General features: G+C 39.9%; 3 protein-coding genes across 4 annotated transcripts in view; 2 read left to right on the top strand and 1 right to left on the bottom strand.

Moving 5' to 3' along the window:
- Positions 1-5,494: 5,494 nt before the first annotated feature.
- Positions 5,495-7,277, bottom strand: LOC146667518 (transcription factor IIIA-like). The gene has a single exon (XM_085409200.1). The coding sequence runs from the start codon at positions 7,275-7,277 to the stop codon at positions 6,060-6,062; it is 1,218 nt and encodes a 405-aa protein (XP_085265326.1). The 3' UTR covers positions 5,495-6,059.
- Positions 7,206-12,993, top strand: yju2b (YJU2 splicing factor homolog B). 2 transcript variants are annotated; one of them, XM_085409201.1, is made up of 10 exons: positions 7,206-7,336; positions 8,034-8,083; positions 8,195-8,248; positions 8,339-8,421; positions 8,937-8,992; positions 9,093-9,153; positions 9,318-9,460; positions 9,718-9,890; positions 11,098-11,236; positions 11,365-12,993. In XM_085409201.1, exons 2-10 carry the CDS (start codon positions 8,081-8,083, stop codon positions 11,856-11,858), a joined length of 1,206 nt encoding a protein of 401 aa, XP_085265327.1. In that variant the 5' UTR covers positions 7,206-7,336; positions 8,034-8,080; the 3' UTR covers positions 11,859-12,993. The 2 variants fall into 2 exon arrangements, with proteins under 2 accessions (XP_085265327.1, XP_085265329.1); XM_085409203.1 differs by having other exon boundaries at positions 7,286-7,329.
- A 2,522-nt stretch (positions 12,994-15,515) lies between these two features.
- LOC146667516 (venom factor-like) overlaps positions 15,516-18,227 on the top strand; it is a 41,902-nt gene continuing 39,190 nt past the window's right edge. Inside the window, exons 1-5 of the mRNA XM_085409199.1 lie at positions 15,516-15,646; positions 15,736-15,753; positions 15,872-15,907; positions 17,153-17,191; positions 17,484-17,673. Of these exons, the coding sequence (XP_085265325.1) occupies positions 15,567-15,646; positions 15,736-15,753; positions 15,872-15,907; positions 17,153-17,191; positions 17,484-17,673 (363 nt within the window). The 5' untranslated portion in view covers positions 15,516-15,566. The remainder of the gene's footprint in view (positions 15,647-15,735; positions 15,754-15,871; positions 15,908-17,152; positions 17,192-17,483; positions 17,674-18,227) is intronic.

Genomic DNA, 18,227 nt, shown 5'->3' with positions numbered 1-18,227 from the left:
TGTATGACAGGTAAAACTTGGTCAAGTTGTCATTGTCCTGCATGCAGCATGACAACAATCCTAAACACAGGAAATCTACAATCTACATCTTTCCAATAAGCCATGGCCACTGGTCATGTACTGGTGGCCTCTTCAAATCCAAAAACAATGCTTGCCTGTATTTTTCTATTTTCTTTAGACTGGCCTAATTTTGCAGAGGCCACATTACAGCTTCTTTGATTTCTAGGTTTTTAATAAACTGTCTGGTTCCTGGCCTACTTTTACATTTGCAAAGCATTGTAAATCCTTAAAGTGAAAATCACTGCCCTCCATAACACTTTGCCTCTGCATTCCTACATGCTGAGCACCTTGTTTTTTGTATCTTGTGAAGCACATGCATACAATCAAAGATATATTTCCTTTAGAGTGTACTGCTTCCTTAGTGTCTGTCCATTCAACAATGAGGAAAATTATCCTACCTGGGTAAGGAGAGGCATTAAACATTTGATTGTGATACTCCTACCTCCTTCACTAAGCAAGTGCAGTGGACCTAAAGTCTTCTTCCTGTCATATATTCTACATTTTCTCCTAATGACACTTGAAATTGCTGTTACCTGTTAATTTTATATGCAAGTCGGCTTTTAGAAAAACTAGAACAAGTCAAATTGTGAGAAATTGTCTCAGTATGTGGGAAAATGTTGTACAGTCCAACACGAAGAAAGACACCTCATTGCCCTACAATACACTCCATGCTGTAGCAAGTTAAAGGATGGACTCAGAGATGCTTTTATGTGGTTATTAGTTTTTTAGCCTAAACCAATTGTTAGTACCAAAGCGAGTTTAGTCACCAAGGTTTTTTAAAATTGTAACACTTCTTAAATTATACAAATTATACTTTTTTTGTGCTTTTTGTATCAACTGACTGAATATACTCACATAGTGTGCTTCTAATATATAATTATCCACAATCTAACTACATTTTCAAGTATCAGTGAAGTGTTGAGTTACAAATACAAGTTTGTATAGCAGTTACCTTTAAACCAGTGCCATCAGCCTATAATCATGTTCAGACAGAAACTGGGATAACTGTGGCCTTGCAAAAACTGATTTGATGAAGTGAAAAGTTCACCATCATACATGTAATGGGGAAAGTTTTTTAATACACAGTGTGCAGTGTAGGTTTCAAAACCTACAAACACAACAACCCCTGCCCCCAAAACAGAGAAACTAATGTTCATCAAAGAAAAAGAGTGTGATTCCATTTCAAAGTAAGAGCGTGTGTATTATATTGCATCTGTGTGTTGATGACTGCAGAGCTATCACAGGGTTTTGCAGTTGTGTCATCCAAGAAGAATTAGTTCTACATGATGAATTTGGCTTTTATCACTCTAATAGTCATGTAGGAAGCTCTTAAAATAGGAACTGATAACAGGACATGTTACACTCATATTTTTAGTATTTATTTATTTATTGTCATTGTCAAGAACAATGAAATTGCGTTCCATACAACCAAAAAAAAGAAGAAAATAATAAATACCCCTTAAAACCCAAGTGTACATATTTAACCCAGTGTGACTCCAATGCAATAAGACAATCCTTAGCAATAATGTTCGTAGAAATTCAGACAAAGACCTGAGAAACATGACAAAATACAACAATGCAACCCATTCAATATTATTGTACTGTGAGATATGATATCAGATATGATAGTTATCTATTTAAGAAAGAGGGGGGGGGGGGGGGGGCAGGAGGGGGAAGAGAATAAAGATATGATGCACCAATGCAGACCAGTTCATTGCTATTAAGAAGTTGGATATGGTTATTGTCCGTGAGAGGGGGGCAGAGAGTTCAGGAGCCTCACAGCCTGTGGATACAGGCTGTTGGCCAGTCTGGATGTTCTGGCCTGTATAGACCTGTACCTTCTCCCTGAGGGCAGCAGATGGAAAAGGTGGCGCGCAGGGTGATGTTGGTCCCGCAGGATACTGTGCACCCTCCTCAGACAGCGAGTGGGGAAGATATTACTGATCTCTGGCAGACTTGTTCCAATAATTCTGCCAGCTTCTTTCACCACCCGCTGGAGTGCTTGCTGATCGGCCTTGGTGCAGCTGGGGAACCACACTAGAAATCCATACGTCAGAACGCTGCTGATGGCACAGTTGTAGAAGTTCAACATCAGAGATCTGGGAATGTGTGCGCTCCGCAGTCTCCTCAGGTAGTAGAGGCGCTGTTGGGCCTTCCGTACAACTGAGGTGATATGGTTGCCCCAGGACAGGTCCTCGGTCACAGTTACCCCCAAGAATTCTATGAATACTAATTGGCTGCAGTCTCTGGTGCATTCCTGGAGGAGCTGGTCAGACAGTCAGTCCATATAGGGCTCGTCTGAGCTGAGCGGGTCAGGAATGAAGGGAGCAGCCTTCCTGTAACTGGAAATATTCAGAGAGGATTTAGCCTTGGAATGTCAAACTTGCACGGAGCTTCTCCTATTCATGCCGTAAATCTGTTGGTCCAAGCGGACAAGAATGCACAGGGCTTCATTCCAGCTAATCTGAGCAGCAGGTGATTTCACACACACACACACACACACACACACACACACACACACACACACACACACACACACACACACACACACACACACACACACACCTCTCCTGTGATTGAGGCTGTGCAAGGTTGTTGGCATCAGCTGAAAACTCCTAGACCATGATGACACAGTGACATTTCACCTGTACGTGATAAGACAGGCAGGCAGTTCCATTATCATTGGCATTAATCTGCTCTTAGATTTTGGAACCTGGCTGCAGATATCTGCTCCTGTCCAAACACTCATCAAGTTTTCCCAAACGTGATGAATGGGGTGAGATAAAGTTCATACTGAACACAGGGTGTAGGATACTGCTGTTTTTCAACATTTTCAGGGTGTCTATTAGTAGCCAAAAGTTCAACTGAAGACCCCTTTGAATACCAACATACCAAAGTTGTCCATATTATTATGCTGTTGTCTGAGTCTGACTCTAAAACACCTTAAAAATACAGAGACCGACTTCAGAGATTTTCTCAATTTATTGTTAATCTCGCTTCTTCTGTTTCTGCAGACTGACATTCAGGTCGGTGAGCAAGATCTTCATCATCCTCAAGGCCTTTTCTGTGGCACTTTACCATCTTTAAGCTGGTTTTTAGACTTTGAAGTTAGAGAATGTAATCGGTTTTCACATAGAAAAAAAAGCTGGAACTGTAGAGCACCAAAGTTGCATCACGATGCAAAGCCTTTTAAACAAATTAGTACTCAAGGCTTTTTATTATTAGATGTAATTAATATATTTTTAAGACTTCTGGGATACCTGCACACAACTGAAACTTAGAAACACTTCTAAAGCAAAACGGAATATAATTCATTTATTGTATTTTATAGACAGGCGTGTCCAGATGTTTTTATTGTTATGTTTAGCCATGTAGTGTCAGGGTGAAAGTTTCGTTTTCATTCCTAAACTCTTTAAAGACTGGGATGTGAACAAAAATGCTAAACAGCAAGACATTATTTCCAAATAAATACCACTGTTATCATCACTGTGAAAAATTTAGTGTTTTAGATTATGCTGCAGTTCACAGGGTGAAATTCAAGTACATATTTAAGCACTTTCAAGGTCCCTTTTCAAGCTTTTTTCCAGCACCCCCCCCCCCCCCCCCCTTCAAAAAAGTGCATGTTTCAATTCGCATCACTTCTGTAAGACCATGTGAAAATTAAAACAAATCATCCCAGGTGAACTTAAATACCTTTGATCCCCTTTTGTTAAGACAGAAAAACACACCACACAAAAATACTGCAAAAGGACGGGCGCCTTATATACATAGTGTATAAACTCAAAATGCACATTTCACTTAAAAATTAAGATGTGAACAAATCAACTTGTTAGATATTCTTCTCCTGTTGAAAACCCCCCCAAAGAGAAATAAATAATTCTCATCAGATATTGATGAGAAATTCTTTCCTGTGTGACAGAAAATAGGAGACAGATGTTTGTTTGTTTTTTAAGTTAATTCCCAATAAAACTGTTTTATTGCTAACTACATTGCTGTCTGTATTATTGCTGAAGTCCTAAATGATCACCTTTAAAGTGTTTGTGCTAATAACATCATGTACAGTCAGACAGGCATGGAGAACAGCACTGACTGGGAGGCTTTGAACACATCACATAGTTCAATTCAACATATAAGACTTTAAGAATGCACAAGCATCTACTTAAAATCTATTGAATTTATCATCTGTCATATTATTATGTAGAATTCTAATGTATTTTGTTCATCTCCCTTAAATAAACAGGCAGCCTTAAAGTATGAAATATTCATATACAAACACACATAAATGTGTGAACTGTCTGAGTGGCTGATAGTGCCCCACAGGCCTCAGTGTGAGCTTGAAGACATTTATAATGTTTAAGTAGTTTAATGTGTCGGTGCTGACGATAAACAGTTTGAATGAAACTTTGGTAGCACAGAAACAAGTGACTATTCTTTGTGACCATATGGATCGGTCCCTCATATTACCATTATTTCACCCAAAGGCACCAAGTTAATACTCAAAAAAGCTGCAATACACACAAATATAAAAAGTACTTGGTGACAACTTTGCTTTTAGCGTCTAACCCTCTGGGGTCCAGGGAATAATTGGCCGTTTCTGACTACTTTTGGCCTCTATGTTTCACCTTTAAAAACTGTTTATCTTGCCAATCTGTTATTTACTCATTTTGACATACTGTAAATATGTAAATATTGTGCATAAAACATGAGTAGAAAATGATATTTTTGACTGTAAAAACCACAAGCATGTTTAACGAATCATTTTCATAACTTGAAATGCAAATAGAAACTGTACATTTTTTAAAAATGTGCACAAGTTTTGCAAACAACAAAGTTATATGGTACTATTTACCTAAAAATGCAGCCAAGGCTCAGACGTTTTTTATATAACCATTTAAAACTATTTACAGAACAATCAGGTGTTCTACATCAAAGAAGAAGGCACACAAATTATTTATGCAACTCCAAAAAATAGTCTGTGTCCACTATAACACAGATGAGAACAGCACAGGGATAAACCTGCAGGTCTGACAGCAGGTGTGTCACTCAGCGTTTACACTGCAATCTGCCTTTGGTGGCTTTAAGGCAGCAACTGTGACGTTCACTAGTAGAACTGACACACAAAACAAAACGACGACTACACTACACACTAACCACACAAGACAACACACTAAAAGAGACTCCAAACACGGTAAACGTCACAAATCTCTCGGGTTTCAAAACTCTTGCTCTCTCTCTCTCTCTCTCGCCGGTCACTCCTAAAACTTCCCCCTCTTCCCAAACAACCAGATGCCACATGTTGCCATATCATTTTTGATTGGTCAACACGGCACATTTTTCCACCACATCTGAAATTCAAGCACTTTTCAAACCTTGAAAAGACAACATTGAAATTCAAGCATTTTCAAGGATTTCAAGCACCCGTACGAACCCTGAGTTCAAAGGATTTGAAGACTGTTTTATTATTAGTCTTAAGACTTGAATTACCAACAGATAAATGTCAACACCGAGCTCTGCATTTTAGTTGTACTGAACTCCTGGACAGGTTATATTATGACCCACTTATTTAAATGAACATATAAGAGCACTCAAGAAAAACAAATACATTCCACAGGTTTTATTGAAATACTGTCATTATGTAGTAACAAAACACCCATCACATTTTTTCAAGTTTTATACAGTAAAAAAAAAATATTTTCTTAAATACAAACACCAAACATAAATAACTGAATGGCTCTGGGGAAAAACAAAACAGTGTAATGTTTTTCTACAATGAAACACTGCAGCGGACATAACCCAGAGGACAGACAACCAGGATCACGTTCCACTTCTTCATTCTGAATTCCCTTTCAGAAAGACTGTAAATTATAATGAATCAACCAATGACCAGTGTTCAACACCAAGACTCCCAACAACCATGTCACAAATAATATATATTATAAATGCTCTGTTAAAAGTGCCTGCTGTCCACACAAAACTGGGGTGCTCCTCTTCATTTGACGCTACACTGATAATGGTGTAGCCAGGGTGTTTGTAAGTCCCTGCCTGTCCACAGCAGGGCTGCACAGCAAGGATGCGTCCTGTAGGAGAGACACCAGCTCAAAAGGGCCAGGCTGGTCAGCTTTCTCTTGTGAAGACTGTCTATGCGCTGCATGTTCGGGTTGCATTTTGTAGACCACTCTCTTTGTTTCACAGTAACCGCTTAACCTCGAAGCAAGAGATCTTTTGGCTCTTGGCTTCTTCAGCTTCTTCCTCTGTGGGTCGTGGACGACGCTGTGACGCTGGAGGCTCTGGTTCATGGCGAACGTCTTCCCACAGCCGGCATGGGTGCAGACGAAGGGTCGGTGCTCCTCGTGGAAGGAGCTGATGTGGCTCTGCAGGTTGAAGGCAGTGGTGAACGACCTGTCACAGGTATCCCTGGGACATTTGAGGACCACTCTCATTTCAGAGTGGATGTGCTGATGCTGCTGCAGAAACCAGGTGTCCCTGAACACTCGGCTACACTGCTCACACTTCAGGGTGACTCTATGCTGCTCCTTCCTGTGCTTCAGGTACTCGGTCCAGGTCTTCCCCGTGAAGACACAGCTCTCCTCTTTGCAGGGGTACCCTCTGTGGACCTTCTCGTGACGCTTCAGTTTGCTGGGGAAGCTGAATCGCATCTGGCAGCCTTCATAAGTGCACTGATAAGGGGGCAGCTGAGTGTGCTGCTCACACATGTGAGATTTGAGCTGTTTGTTCTTCTTGAACTCGAGGCCGCAGCCCTCAAACCTGCAGACGTATTTCCTCGGCTCCAGGCAGTGGATGCGGCCGATGTGTCGGGCCCGGTTTGCGTTGGTGGTGAAGGCCTCCGCGCAGCCGTCCACGGTGCACCGGAAAGGCTTCTCTCCGCTGTGACTGAGCTCGTGCCTCGCTAGGTGGTACTTACTACAGAACGCCTTACTGCAGCCGTCGCGCTCGCACGAGTACGGCTTCACCCCCGTGTGCTTACACAAGTGAGCGTCCAGTTTCCACTGTTTGTTGTAGGCAGCCGAGCAGCCGCTAAACGAACAGATATAACGTTTGTATGAGTCCACTTTCGCTTCCATTTCTGCGGCATTGACAGGCGAATTGTTTTTAGCTCGCTCAAAAACACGTTTTTTCTCCCGATACCGGCGCTTCCCAGAGGGCTTTTCGACGTGACGCCACTTCCGATGCCAGGAAATTACGTCTTCATTACCCATCAACCCTCTGATGTTGTTGTTGTGCAGCAGCAGTACAAACGGCAGTTCCAAGGTTGTTTGTGAGTATACCTTAGATTTTCGTCCACGAGTAATCACAGCTGTTGGATCTTTCAAATGTCACTGCAGTGATTTTTTATTTATGGATGTTTTTGTGTTCACGTTCTTCTCATTCACGCTAGTAGCAGGCGCTAACATTAAATAGCAAGCTAGCTTTGCTAAGGCTACGTAGCCTTCGGCCAGCTTGCGATAGCTCATCCTCTCCAGCAATTTGTCAAAATACCTTTTGATATAGTGTTTAATGTACACGACACTAGTGTAACAGAAATGCTTTCAGTGTTCACGTGCTCTTTAACAAACTAATTTCGACGTTTTGCGCTTCGAAGACAGTTGGTTTCTTTTGTTATACATCCGAATCAGAGCTTCATTTTGTCTTTAGCTGTTTGTTAAAAGATTACTGGGCTATTTGTTTCAACGTGCTTTCAGATGAAATCAGTTTCACCAGCTTTTGAAATATTAGGTAGCGAGGTGCGGTGTTTTATGCTGTCTGTGGTTTAGAAGATACTCGGGGAGTGAAACTATGATAACATATGCAAAGCTATGTGTTCCTTGCGAAATCAGTATGTTTCCTAACTTACAGGATACTTTTCAAATATTCTTAAAAATAATTAAGGAGGGCGCTTAAATTGCTACAATGAAAGGTACATTAACCTTACTGTTACAGTGTGGTGTCAATGACTGACCTTCTTTTTTTGTCAGGTGAAAAGGAGTGAGTTCACTCCTGGGGCAGCGTTCCAGTTGTCACAATGGTAAGCTTTAATTCAGCTGTTTCCAGGGATGCACACAATTGGAAATACTAGCTAAAGAATAATAGTTTGTATTCTTTATTAATAAAGTCTTCTGCATTGTTTTCTTGACAGGGTGAAAGAAAGGGAACAAACAAGTATTATCCTCCAGATTTTGATCCGGCCAAGGTATGTTAGATCACACAAACTTTATGGGTGTCAGTTGTTTTAATTTTACTTTTTTGCACGGCTTACATTTTTATCATTCGTTATCTTTAGCATGGATCCCTCAACGGCTACCATAAGACCCACGCCCTGCGTGAGAGAGCCCGGAAACTGTCCCAGGGCATCCTCATTATCAGGTTAGTGCACACTTGTAGAGTAGTAATGAACTGAGGCCGGAGATGGGAAATTATTACATTTTCAGTCTTGTATGAGTTACCGTCCACAAAAATATTTGTACATTCAAATGACAGACGCCACAGTATAGCTGTGGCTTCATGAATGATATTCTACCACCACCATCACCATATGATTAAAAATAAGAAAAATGATACATGTACGTGTATATGTGTATTATATAGTTATTAGAGTTTTGTGTGTTTTTGATTAGTATTCATTTTTGTTTGGCTTTTTCTCCAGCTTTAGCTTTTTTCTGTCTAGAATTGTATGGATTTAGTTTTATTGTTTTATAATAACTTATTATCATTTTTGTGTTAAATTACAGAAAATAGCCAAATGGTGAATCTATTAAAATAAAGCGTTTCCTTTTAATGGCAGAAACATTGAACAGAACCTGGAGCTTTTGTATATAAGGGTTTTTCTTTAAAACTCACCCAAATTACATGTTTTAATGATCTATTTTGGTTCCATCAAGGTTTGAGATGCCTTACAACATCTGGTGTGATGGCTGCAAAAATCACATTGGCATGGGTAAGTTTGGAATGAATGAATGATAAGATTGTATCATTTTTTTTGAGGTACAATCAGTCCTGCTTTTCATTTCCACAACACTGATGTGTTGTTTGCACAGGGGTTCGGTACAACGCGGAGAAGAAGAAAGTGGGGAACTATTACACCACGCCAATTTACAGGTAAACGGGGGATCAGGTCAGCTGTTAAAAGAAAAAGCTTTTGCTGTTGTGCAAACTTTAAATCAGAACTATAAACATGTGTGTTTGTATGCTGCACTTTACAGTATCACAGTAAAATTCATCTTGAAGCTGTCCTCGAATTAAAATCTTGTTTCCTTAACCAGATTTCGGATGAAGTGCCATCTCTGTGTGAACTACATTGAGATGCAGACAGACCCAGCCACTTGTGACTATGTCATAGTAAGCGGGGCTCGCAGGAAGGAGGAGCGCTGGGACATGGCTGAGAATGAACAGATTCTCACTACAGGTAACACAGTTGTGGCTTTTACAAACAAATAAATGGTTTGGTCAGTGCTCTTACCTGCACTGTGTGTAAATATTATGCACAAAATAATCATTTTTCTGTGTTGGACAGAATCATATAGACAGCACATATCACATCAAAAGACATCTCCACAAATGGTTGTTTGAATACTTGATGTAATCTGATGTCATTTTTACAAAAAAAGTGCTTGTTTGTTGCTACTCGATACAATGTAACTTTCCTTGTTCCTCTTTGGACAGAGCGGGCAGAGAAGGAGAAGCTGGAGACGGATGCCATGTACAAACTGGACCACGGTGGGAAAGACAAGGAGAAGCTAAAAAAGGCTCTGCCGTCTCTGTCAGAGATCCAGGACTATCAGGCCGGGAAGAAGGATGACTTCCAGCTCAACAGCACCCTCCGTAGGAAATTCAGAGTAAGATATTGACATCCTTTTGGCCATTGCAGTAATACTACTTTTCTCATTTGCTTAGACATTCAGAAGTAACATTTTCTAAATGTTTCACTCAGGCCTAAAATTAAGGTCGGTGGCTGGAATGACACCCTTTGCTTGCAGAAAACATTAAGACATTATAAAATAAAGTACACCATTGTAAATTATTATTATATTTTCACTCAGTCATTACACATTTCAAAAGAAAAATACAACACATGCCAGTAAAACTTTAATGTCTGCTGTGTTAATTTATAATGCATAGAATATAGCATGTTTCAAATGAAAAGCTAAATCTTGTTGCCCCCTACAGCGGCACTTTTCATATTTTCTTTTGTGTGTTTTCAAAAAAATCAAGCATTTTCTTCATTTATTTTAGTCACGTGTCTGTGAACTGATATTCACATTAAAGACCTAAACTACTGCTAGTGAAAATAAAATATGCATGTAACTGCATTTTCCTCAACACTCTCTGTAATAGTCTTTTACTCATCCTTTTACATACCTTTGTGTTATCACGGGCCTAGACGTCTGTCAGCGACCCCACCAGGCAGCCTCTGGACATCAGAACCAAAATGTTCGTTCTCTGGCTGGTTGCTGTGGGTTTCTGGCTGTCACTGTAAAGTTGTCCAGAAAGCGGGTGCTGTACAAACTTTAGTGCTCATAGTTTGTAGGATTGCCCACTGTCCCACAGAACTTGTAAATTGACAGTTTTCATTGTTAAAACAAAATTTGTGCCCCACTGCTGAAGCCAGCATGTTTCAAAGGACACAACTTTTACTGTAAAGGTAAACAAGCTTCATTTCCAGTTTGCATGACACTTTGGGGTGTTTTACTACTGCTAGTTGGCGAATGCTTATACATAAGTCTGCGCCTTTCCTATAAACCATGGCTGACTGTGGCAATCAGCTACTGACTGAAGTAATCACAGACAGGTTTTCAGTGCAACAGCTTACACTTGTTTGAAGTGTACGGTGTTGCACAGACCAACAGGAGTCAACCTATAGTACTCTCAGCTGGTCAGGGAATACACATTCCTGTATTTGGTGGTTGCCAGGCAGCTACTACCTAGTCTCTAGGCCTGTGTGACTGGATTTTGTTTTCAAATTTTCCTTCAAGCTCTGGATTTTAATGACAAAATTAAAAGTTTCATACAATGTCTTCCTTGTCGTGTTGCTTGGCTGTATAGGAAGAGAAGAAAGTTCTGGCTGATCAGGAGGAGAAGGATAATGCGGTGAGGATGAGAACCAACTTATCCATCCCACTGTTACCAGAGAAGGAGGAGGATAAGAAACTGGCAGCACTACTTACCTACCAGGCACCTGACTGTAAGCAACATATTTTGTCACAAGTATATAAATTTAAAGAGCGTATAGTGAATTATTTACCGTCTCACTTTGAAAATGTCTGAAATCCTTTACAATTTCTGCATCATTTTCTCCTCATTTCCGATTAGCATATGAGGACAAACAGCAGAGCAAAAGGAAGGAGATCGCCTCTCGTTCATGGTTTAACTCTGCGTCAACACCACCAGGTGGTGCTGCAGGCAGCCTGCTCCATAAGCTTGGACTCCAAGGGAAAGAAATAGCTGTGGCCAAAGCCCTGGGTTCCTCACACAGTCCTTTAATCCGCAAACGGACATCACAGTCTGGAAACAAGACTGAACAGTGTGCCACCATCACCCGCAGAAAGTCACACCATGATGTCAGCACAAGCGATGGGGACATTTCATTGGCCACACCCACAGTGGAAACCCCATGTATAGTATCGGAACAAATGGTTCAGAATGAGACAAATGGTGATGGTTTCAAGGAAGTACATATCAGACCTACAGAGGAAGCAGACAAAAAACTGACAAATGGAAAGGTGGAGGACCGGAGTAAATGCTCAGGAGGAGTCACATCTCTGGTGGCAGACTACAGTGACTCGGATTCAGAGTCTGGACAGTGAGACTGAATGATAAATGGGACACTTTGTGTTTTCAGTGAAGAGTCACAAGAAAAATGGAGATAAAAACAAACTGTAGATATTTGTCACAGCTGCAGACGTCTAACATATGCTTCTTTTATCTGCTGAAGTAATAGTGCTGCATTCATCTTTAAGATCTGTGTGGCCTGCAGATTACAGTGTCATGTGTGAATGTGTTGGAAAAAATGTTTAGAACTTGACCCAGCATATGGTATTTGGTTATCTAATCTACATCCCTCAGATTCCCAAACATGTGTCCCAGTAATAAAACAGCCAAAAAGCTTGTAAAATTAAATGTCAACTGCTTCATCTAGTATTGCTGCATTTTTGTTTAAATTTTAGTTCAGTATGTTGGCTCAAAGTGTTGAAATTATCCATCCACAGTAGAATAACTTGTACCAGATGCAAAGTTCATTTTTATCACAGGCCTGAGGGGTTTACTGCAAAGGAGCTTCAACACAGCCGGTCCTTTGACTTTGGCTGGCTTTACAAATCCCAGCTGAAGATAATCACAGTCACAAGTGTGGTTACCAGCCAGGTTTTCTGATTCAGACTTTGTGTGCACTCACACAAAAAGGGGCACAAAATGATCTCTATGAGCGCTGCCTACTCCAATCGTTGATGTTATCAGATGATGATGAAACAGGGATTACAAATGAATAAAGAATATAAGAAACAGAACACTGTTGCAATAACATAGGAAATGAATACTGCAGAAAATCATTGCTCTTAGGATTTAACCTGCAAAGTGGAAAGTAATTATTTGTAGATCATTATTTTATCGCTAATTCTCAGTATTGGAGTTTATTTTTAAAGTGACAGCTGCACATTGGCGCTCTGAAGCTTTAAAGTGGATACATTTCAACATTAAAGGTTAATGTAGGCGCTGTGGTGAAATCCCTGTAGTTTATTGCCAGATTGAAAAGCAATTAATTTTATTGATTTATCTTTGGTGATAAACACCCAGATCAGTTTGCTGCTCTAGTAGCTGCAATTACAGCAGTGTAAAAAAAACCCTTAGCAGCAGAGTCAAAGTATATGTCAATGAGGTGTGAGACCATATGTAGACTTGGGAGGTTGTTAAATACTTTCATGAAATAAAGAAACTAAAAAAAAGCTTGAGTAATTGTCAGCATATGCATGCCATGTCTGAAAGCGTTGGTGTATGAGTGAGCATGTGCCAACACCAAAAACCAAAATGCTTTGTTAACCAAGCAGCACCCATTAGGAAAAGAAAGGAGGCCCTGGCAGGGCTTCTTTATAGAGCGTCTTAGCCTGACCTGCTCATTTCCATAAAACAGTTCCTACAAACCTGGACAACTACAGGGAGTGCAGAATTATTAGGCAAGTTGTATTTTTGAGGAATAATTCTATTATTGAACAACAACCATGTTCTCAATGAACCCAAAAAACTCATTAATATCAAAGCTGAATGTTTTTGGAAGTAGTTTTTAGTTTTAGCTATTTTAGGGGGATATCTGTGTGTGCAGGTGACTATTACTGTGCATAATTATTAGGCAACTTAACAAAAAACAAATATATACCCATTTCAATTATTTATTTTTACCAGTGAAACCAATATAACATCTCCACATTCACAAATATACATTTCTGACATTCAAAAACAAAACAAAAACAAATCAGCGACCAATATAGCCACCTTTCTTTGCAAGGACACTCAAAAGCCTGCCATCCATGGATTCTGTCAGTGTTTTGATCTGTTCACCATCAACATTGCATGCAGCAGCAACCACAGCCTCCCAGACACTGTTCAGAGAGGTGTACTGTTTTCCCTCCTTGTAAATCTCACATTTGATGATGGACCACAGGTTCTCAATGGGGTTCAGATCAGGTGAACAAGCAGGCCATGTCATTAGTTTTTCTTCTTTTATACCCTTTCTTGCCAGCCACGCTGTGGAGTACTTGGACGCGTGTGATGGAGCATTGTCCTGCATGAAAATCATGTTTTTCTTGAAGGATGCAGACTTCTTCCTGTACCACTGCTTGAAGAAGGTGTCTTCCAGAAACTGGCAGTAGGACTGGGAGTTGAGCTTGACTCCATCCTCAACCCGAAAAGGCCCCACAAGCTCATCTTTGATGATACCAGCCCAAACCAGTACTCCACCTCCACCTTGCTGGCGTCTGAGTCGGACTGGAGCTCTCTGCCCTTTACCAATCCAGCCACGGGCCCATCCATCTGGCCCATCAAGACTCACTCTCATTTCATCAGTCCATAAAACCTTAGAAAAACCAGTCTTGAGATATTTCTTGGCCCAGTCTTGACGTTTCAGCTTGTGTGTCTTGTTCAGTGGTGGTCGTCTTTCAGCCTTTCTTACCTTGGCCATGTCTCTGAGTATTGCACACCTTGTGCTTTTGGGCACTCCAGTGATGTTGCAGCTCTGAAATATGGCCAAACTGGTGGCAAGTGGCATCTTGGCAGCTGCACGCTTGACTTTTCTCAGTTCATGGGCAGTTATTTTGCTCCTTGGTTTTTTCCACACGCTTCTTGCGACCCTGTTGACTATTTTGAATGAAACGCTTGATTGTTCGATGATCACGCTTCAGAAGCTTTGCAATTTTGAGACTGCTGCATCCCTCTGCAAGATATCTCACTATTTTTGACTTTTCTGAGCCTGTCAAGTCCTTCTTTTGACCCATTTTGCCAAAGGAAAGGACGTTGCCTAATAATTATGCACACCTGATATAGGGTGTTGATGTCATTAGACCACACCCCTTCTCATTACAGAGATGCACATCACACTAATATGCTTAATTGGTAGTAGGCTTTCGAGCCTATACAGCTTGGAGTAAGACAACATGCATGAAGAGGATGATGTGGACAAAATACTCATTTGCCTAATAATTCTGCACTCCCTGTATTGACATTATAAATAAACCTAACACATGTAACATATGCATTTTACAGATTTTTTATTCATAATCAATCTCACTGCCAAGCATGTTGATATATGCTCAAACCGCTTCCATCTCCAGACTCAGCTGTCTTGGATCCTAGCAGAGGAAGGAATACTGAAGAGGAACTAGTACAAAGCATATTAATGATACAGCTGTGACAAATGCCTGAGGGACACGGGACAAAGCATCTGCCATGACATTATCTTTGATATGCTGAATGTCCAAATTGTCAGACTGAAAGAAAGCCCACCAGATGAGCCTGTGATTTGGGTTCTTCATTGAGTTTAAACCTGATAGGAGTTGATATGTGACATCTGCATGCAGCTTAAATGGGTGATCCCAATGGGGCCAACATCTGAAACTGGGTCAGGTCCACCCACCAGTTGCTTGAAAAAAACAGACACAGATAACAAGAAAGCCAAGCCAGTGCTGTGTCAGTCACAAATAATACAACAACTTTACACATTTTCTTCATTACCACATGACTGCTGCGTGCACATTCAGTTGACAATGAAATGCACGGTTTGTGCTACTGCAACTTCCAGCTGAGCTTCATTCGTCATGTTAGTAAGTAAAATAAGTGAACTAAAAACAAAATGACCCTTTGCCCTGGTTAAGACCTCCCCATCATTCTTTGCCAAACAAGTCTATAGTTTGTTTTATTGATCAGCAGCTACATCCCTCCCCTTTCTATTGACTACAGTAGTTTTTGGGTCTCTCAAATTAGGTGACTGACTGGTAGCCATAGTCCACAGAAACTCCAAGACAATCGTTATGGTTCGACTGAAGCTACACAACATTTTATTCCTTGTACTTTTCTGCAACTCAAATGGACAATTTGACCATTCTAGGAGGTAAGAGGCTTTACTTACTCAGTACCTGCTGTGTGTTGGACATTACATCTTTGAGGTTTTGTATAATAATCGTGCTGTGATCTTTACAGGCATCCATGGAGGGACAGGTATGTATGTGTGTGCACAAACATGCTTACACAGGAGGTCTGTGAGCAAGAATCATATAGTACAGACAAGGTTAAGCCTCTGGTAGCTTCAGTTATTGTTTTTGAATCTCATCCCCAGATTTGTACCAATTGACCGATACTGGCATCTTCATGAGTAAGTAACCTTTGATGGATTCGGCCTAACAGAAAGCAAAATATGCATAAACTAAAAAAAGGAATAAGTTAAGAAATTAAGATGTGTTGATTCACTGTTTTTCTTTAACATGTATTTTAAAATATCAATTCATATTTATTACCCTCAATCTTTGGATATTTGCTCTCATTTCCTTATCAAACATATTCTCATCATGGTTTTGTGTGGCCTTTTCTGCTATAATGATTGAGAATTTCTTATGTCCCTTTTAAAAATATCATTAAGGCATGCTGTTTCTTATTCATTTGTTTTTTACATTTGTTATTGCAACTTGCATGTCATTATCCCCTCTCCGTTTTAATTGTAACCCTGTTAAGCCAGTCTGAAATAATTGCCAAAAATTTGCATTGTTTGAAAAGAGTTTATTGAACCTGGTGACATTTAAAGAAGAAGAAGAAATGAAATACTGTATATCAGTTTAAATTTGTATCATATTTGCTGCATGTGGCATATGTTTTGTGCAGTTTATTTATAACATGGTTTCTGCAGATGAGCACATGTGCTGACACACACACACACACACACACACACACACACACACACACACACACACACACACACACACACACACACACACACACACACACACATCCCATACACAATTGTAACTGATTTGCAATATTACCAAGTACAGTTTTTCCTACTACAATGAATAGAATTTTATTCTATTTTGTAGAGCACTTTATTCTATTGTATAAAGTATTTTATTCTTGTTGTATAGTGTGTTATTCTATTTTTTCTTATCCTATTCTATTGTGCTTTTCTTAACTTTTACTGATCTTAAACTTGTACTTTCTGCCGTGACCAAACAATTTCCCACCTGTGGGACTAATAAAGGTTTATCTTATCTTATCTTATCTTATCTTATCTTATCTTATCTTATCTTATCTTATCTTATCTTATCTTATCTTATCTTATCTTATCTTATTTCTTAAAATGAATTTTGTACAATTCATTTTTAATTAGGTTTTTTATTTAAGAAAAAAATCCCGCTGCTGATGCAGACGTCTCAAAATCTCACAAAATCTCATGCAACAAATATGGTACTTGGTATTACATAAGTAAATGTTCCCACACTGAAGATGAATAGAAAAATGCAGTGTCATGAGCCGTACATTGTTATATGTGCAAAATATGTTTTATCCGAGTCTCAGTTAGCAGCACTATGTGATGACTGAAATTAATACGTTTCCTCTTCATTTGTAGGAAAGAAAAACCACAGAAAACAATTAATCCTTCACCAAGGTACAGATGCTCACCAAATGCCTTCTCTTAATACATCAGTCAAACCAAATTGTATATTATGTTTACCAAAGTGTGTTCTATCTTTATTTGTTTTTGTTTTTTTTAAATTTTATTACTCTGTTAGATATTCATATTTCATGCTTTGGCTTGTCGGTTCAAAATGAAATTGGTTTTTTGCTAGAATTGTTCACCAGAGTAACATAGGAGTGCTGAAATTGTATAACAGTGGTGCTGCAGTAGCCACTGGTGACAGTAGTATTACTGAAATCCATGTTTTGTTGCTCTCCTCCAGGTTCGTTCTGCTGGCTCCAGATGTGCTGAGGACAGACAGCGATGAGAACATCTACTTACAGGCTGATAGTGTGTCTGACCCCATTGCTGTCTCCATCGTGATCCAGAACTTCAACGAGGCTGTCACGTTATTACAGGACTCAGTCACACTAAATCAGGCAAATGGATTCAGCACCCTCAAGCCTATACAGGTGACTCAGCAAGCTCATATTTAAGGTTACCCATTCAACTCAAACAGAGGATACGTGCACAAGTGTCATTTATCGGAAGCTACTAACCTACATCTGAAAAATGTGTGAACTATTTGTGATATGATGTTCACTAAATAGCCTCAAACAGTTACAAAAGGAGAAGTGCAAAATCTTAGATGTTGATTGTTTTTTCTTAAAATAAAAAGAAGTCATTCTCATTGTTGCATGCAGCCGCCTTCGCTCATATTTATTTATTGTTAGCTCATCCAGTCAAAGCACCAGTGAGCTAATGCGATGGTAAGACGTTGCCCCTCCTAAAATTCCCAAGAATTTGTCCCCCTGAGAGTCAGTTTGTTGTGGAACGAGATTAATTTGTACAGCTTGTCTTGGATATGAATGTTTGTGAACTTCCTTGACTTCTCAGTTAATTTAGGTTCTCACTACCTTGTGCCGTACAGGCAACCAGTGCCAACATAACTGTCTTTCTGTACTTCACACATTGTAGTAACCTGTCAACTGTAATGGATCCTGAGCAAAATCATCTTTGACATTCT

Source organism: Rhamphochromis longiceps, linkage group LG6 (genome assembly GCF_057381845.1).
Source record: "Rhamphochromis longiceps isolate RC_006_pf linkage group LG6, R_longiceps_female_GT1.1, whole genome shotgun sequence".
Taxonomy (NCBI): Eukaryota; Metazoa; Chordata; class Actinopteri; order Cichliformes; family Cichlidae; genus Rhamphochromis; species Rhamphochromis longiceps.
This window is presented reverse-complemented; position numbering and strand designations above follow the sequence as displayed.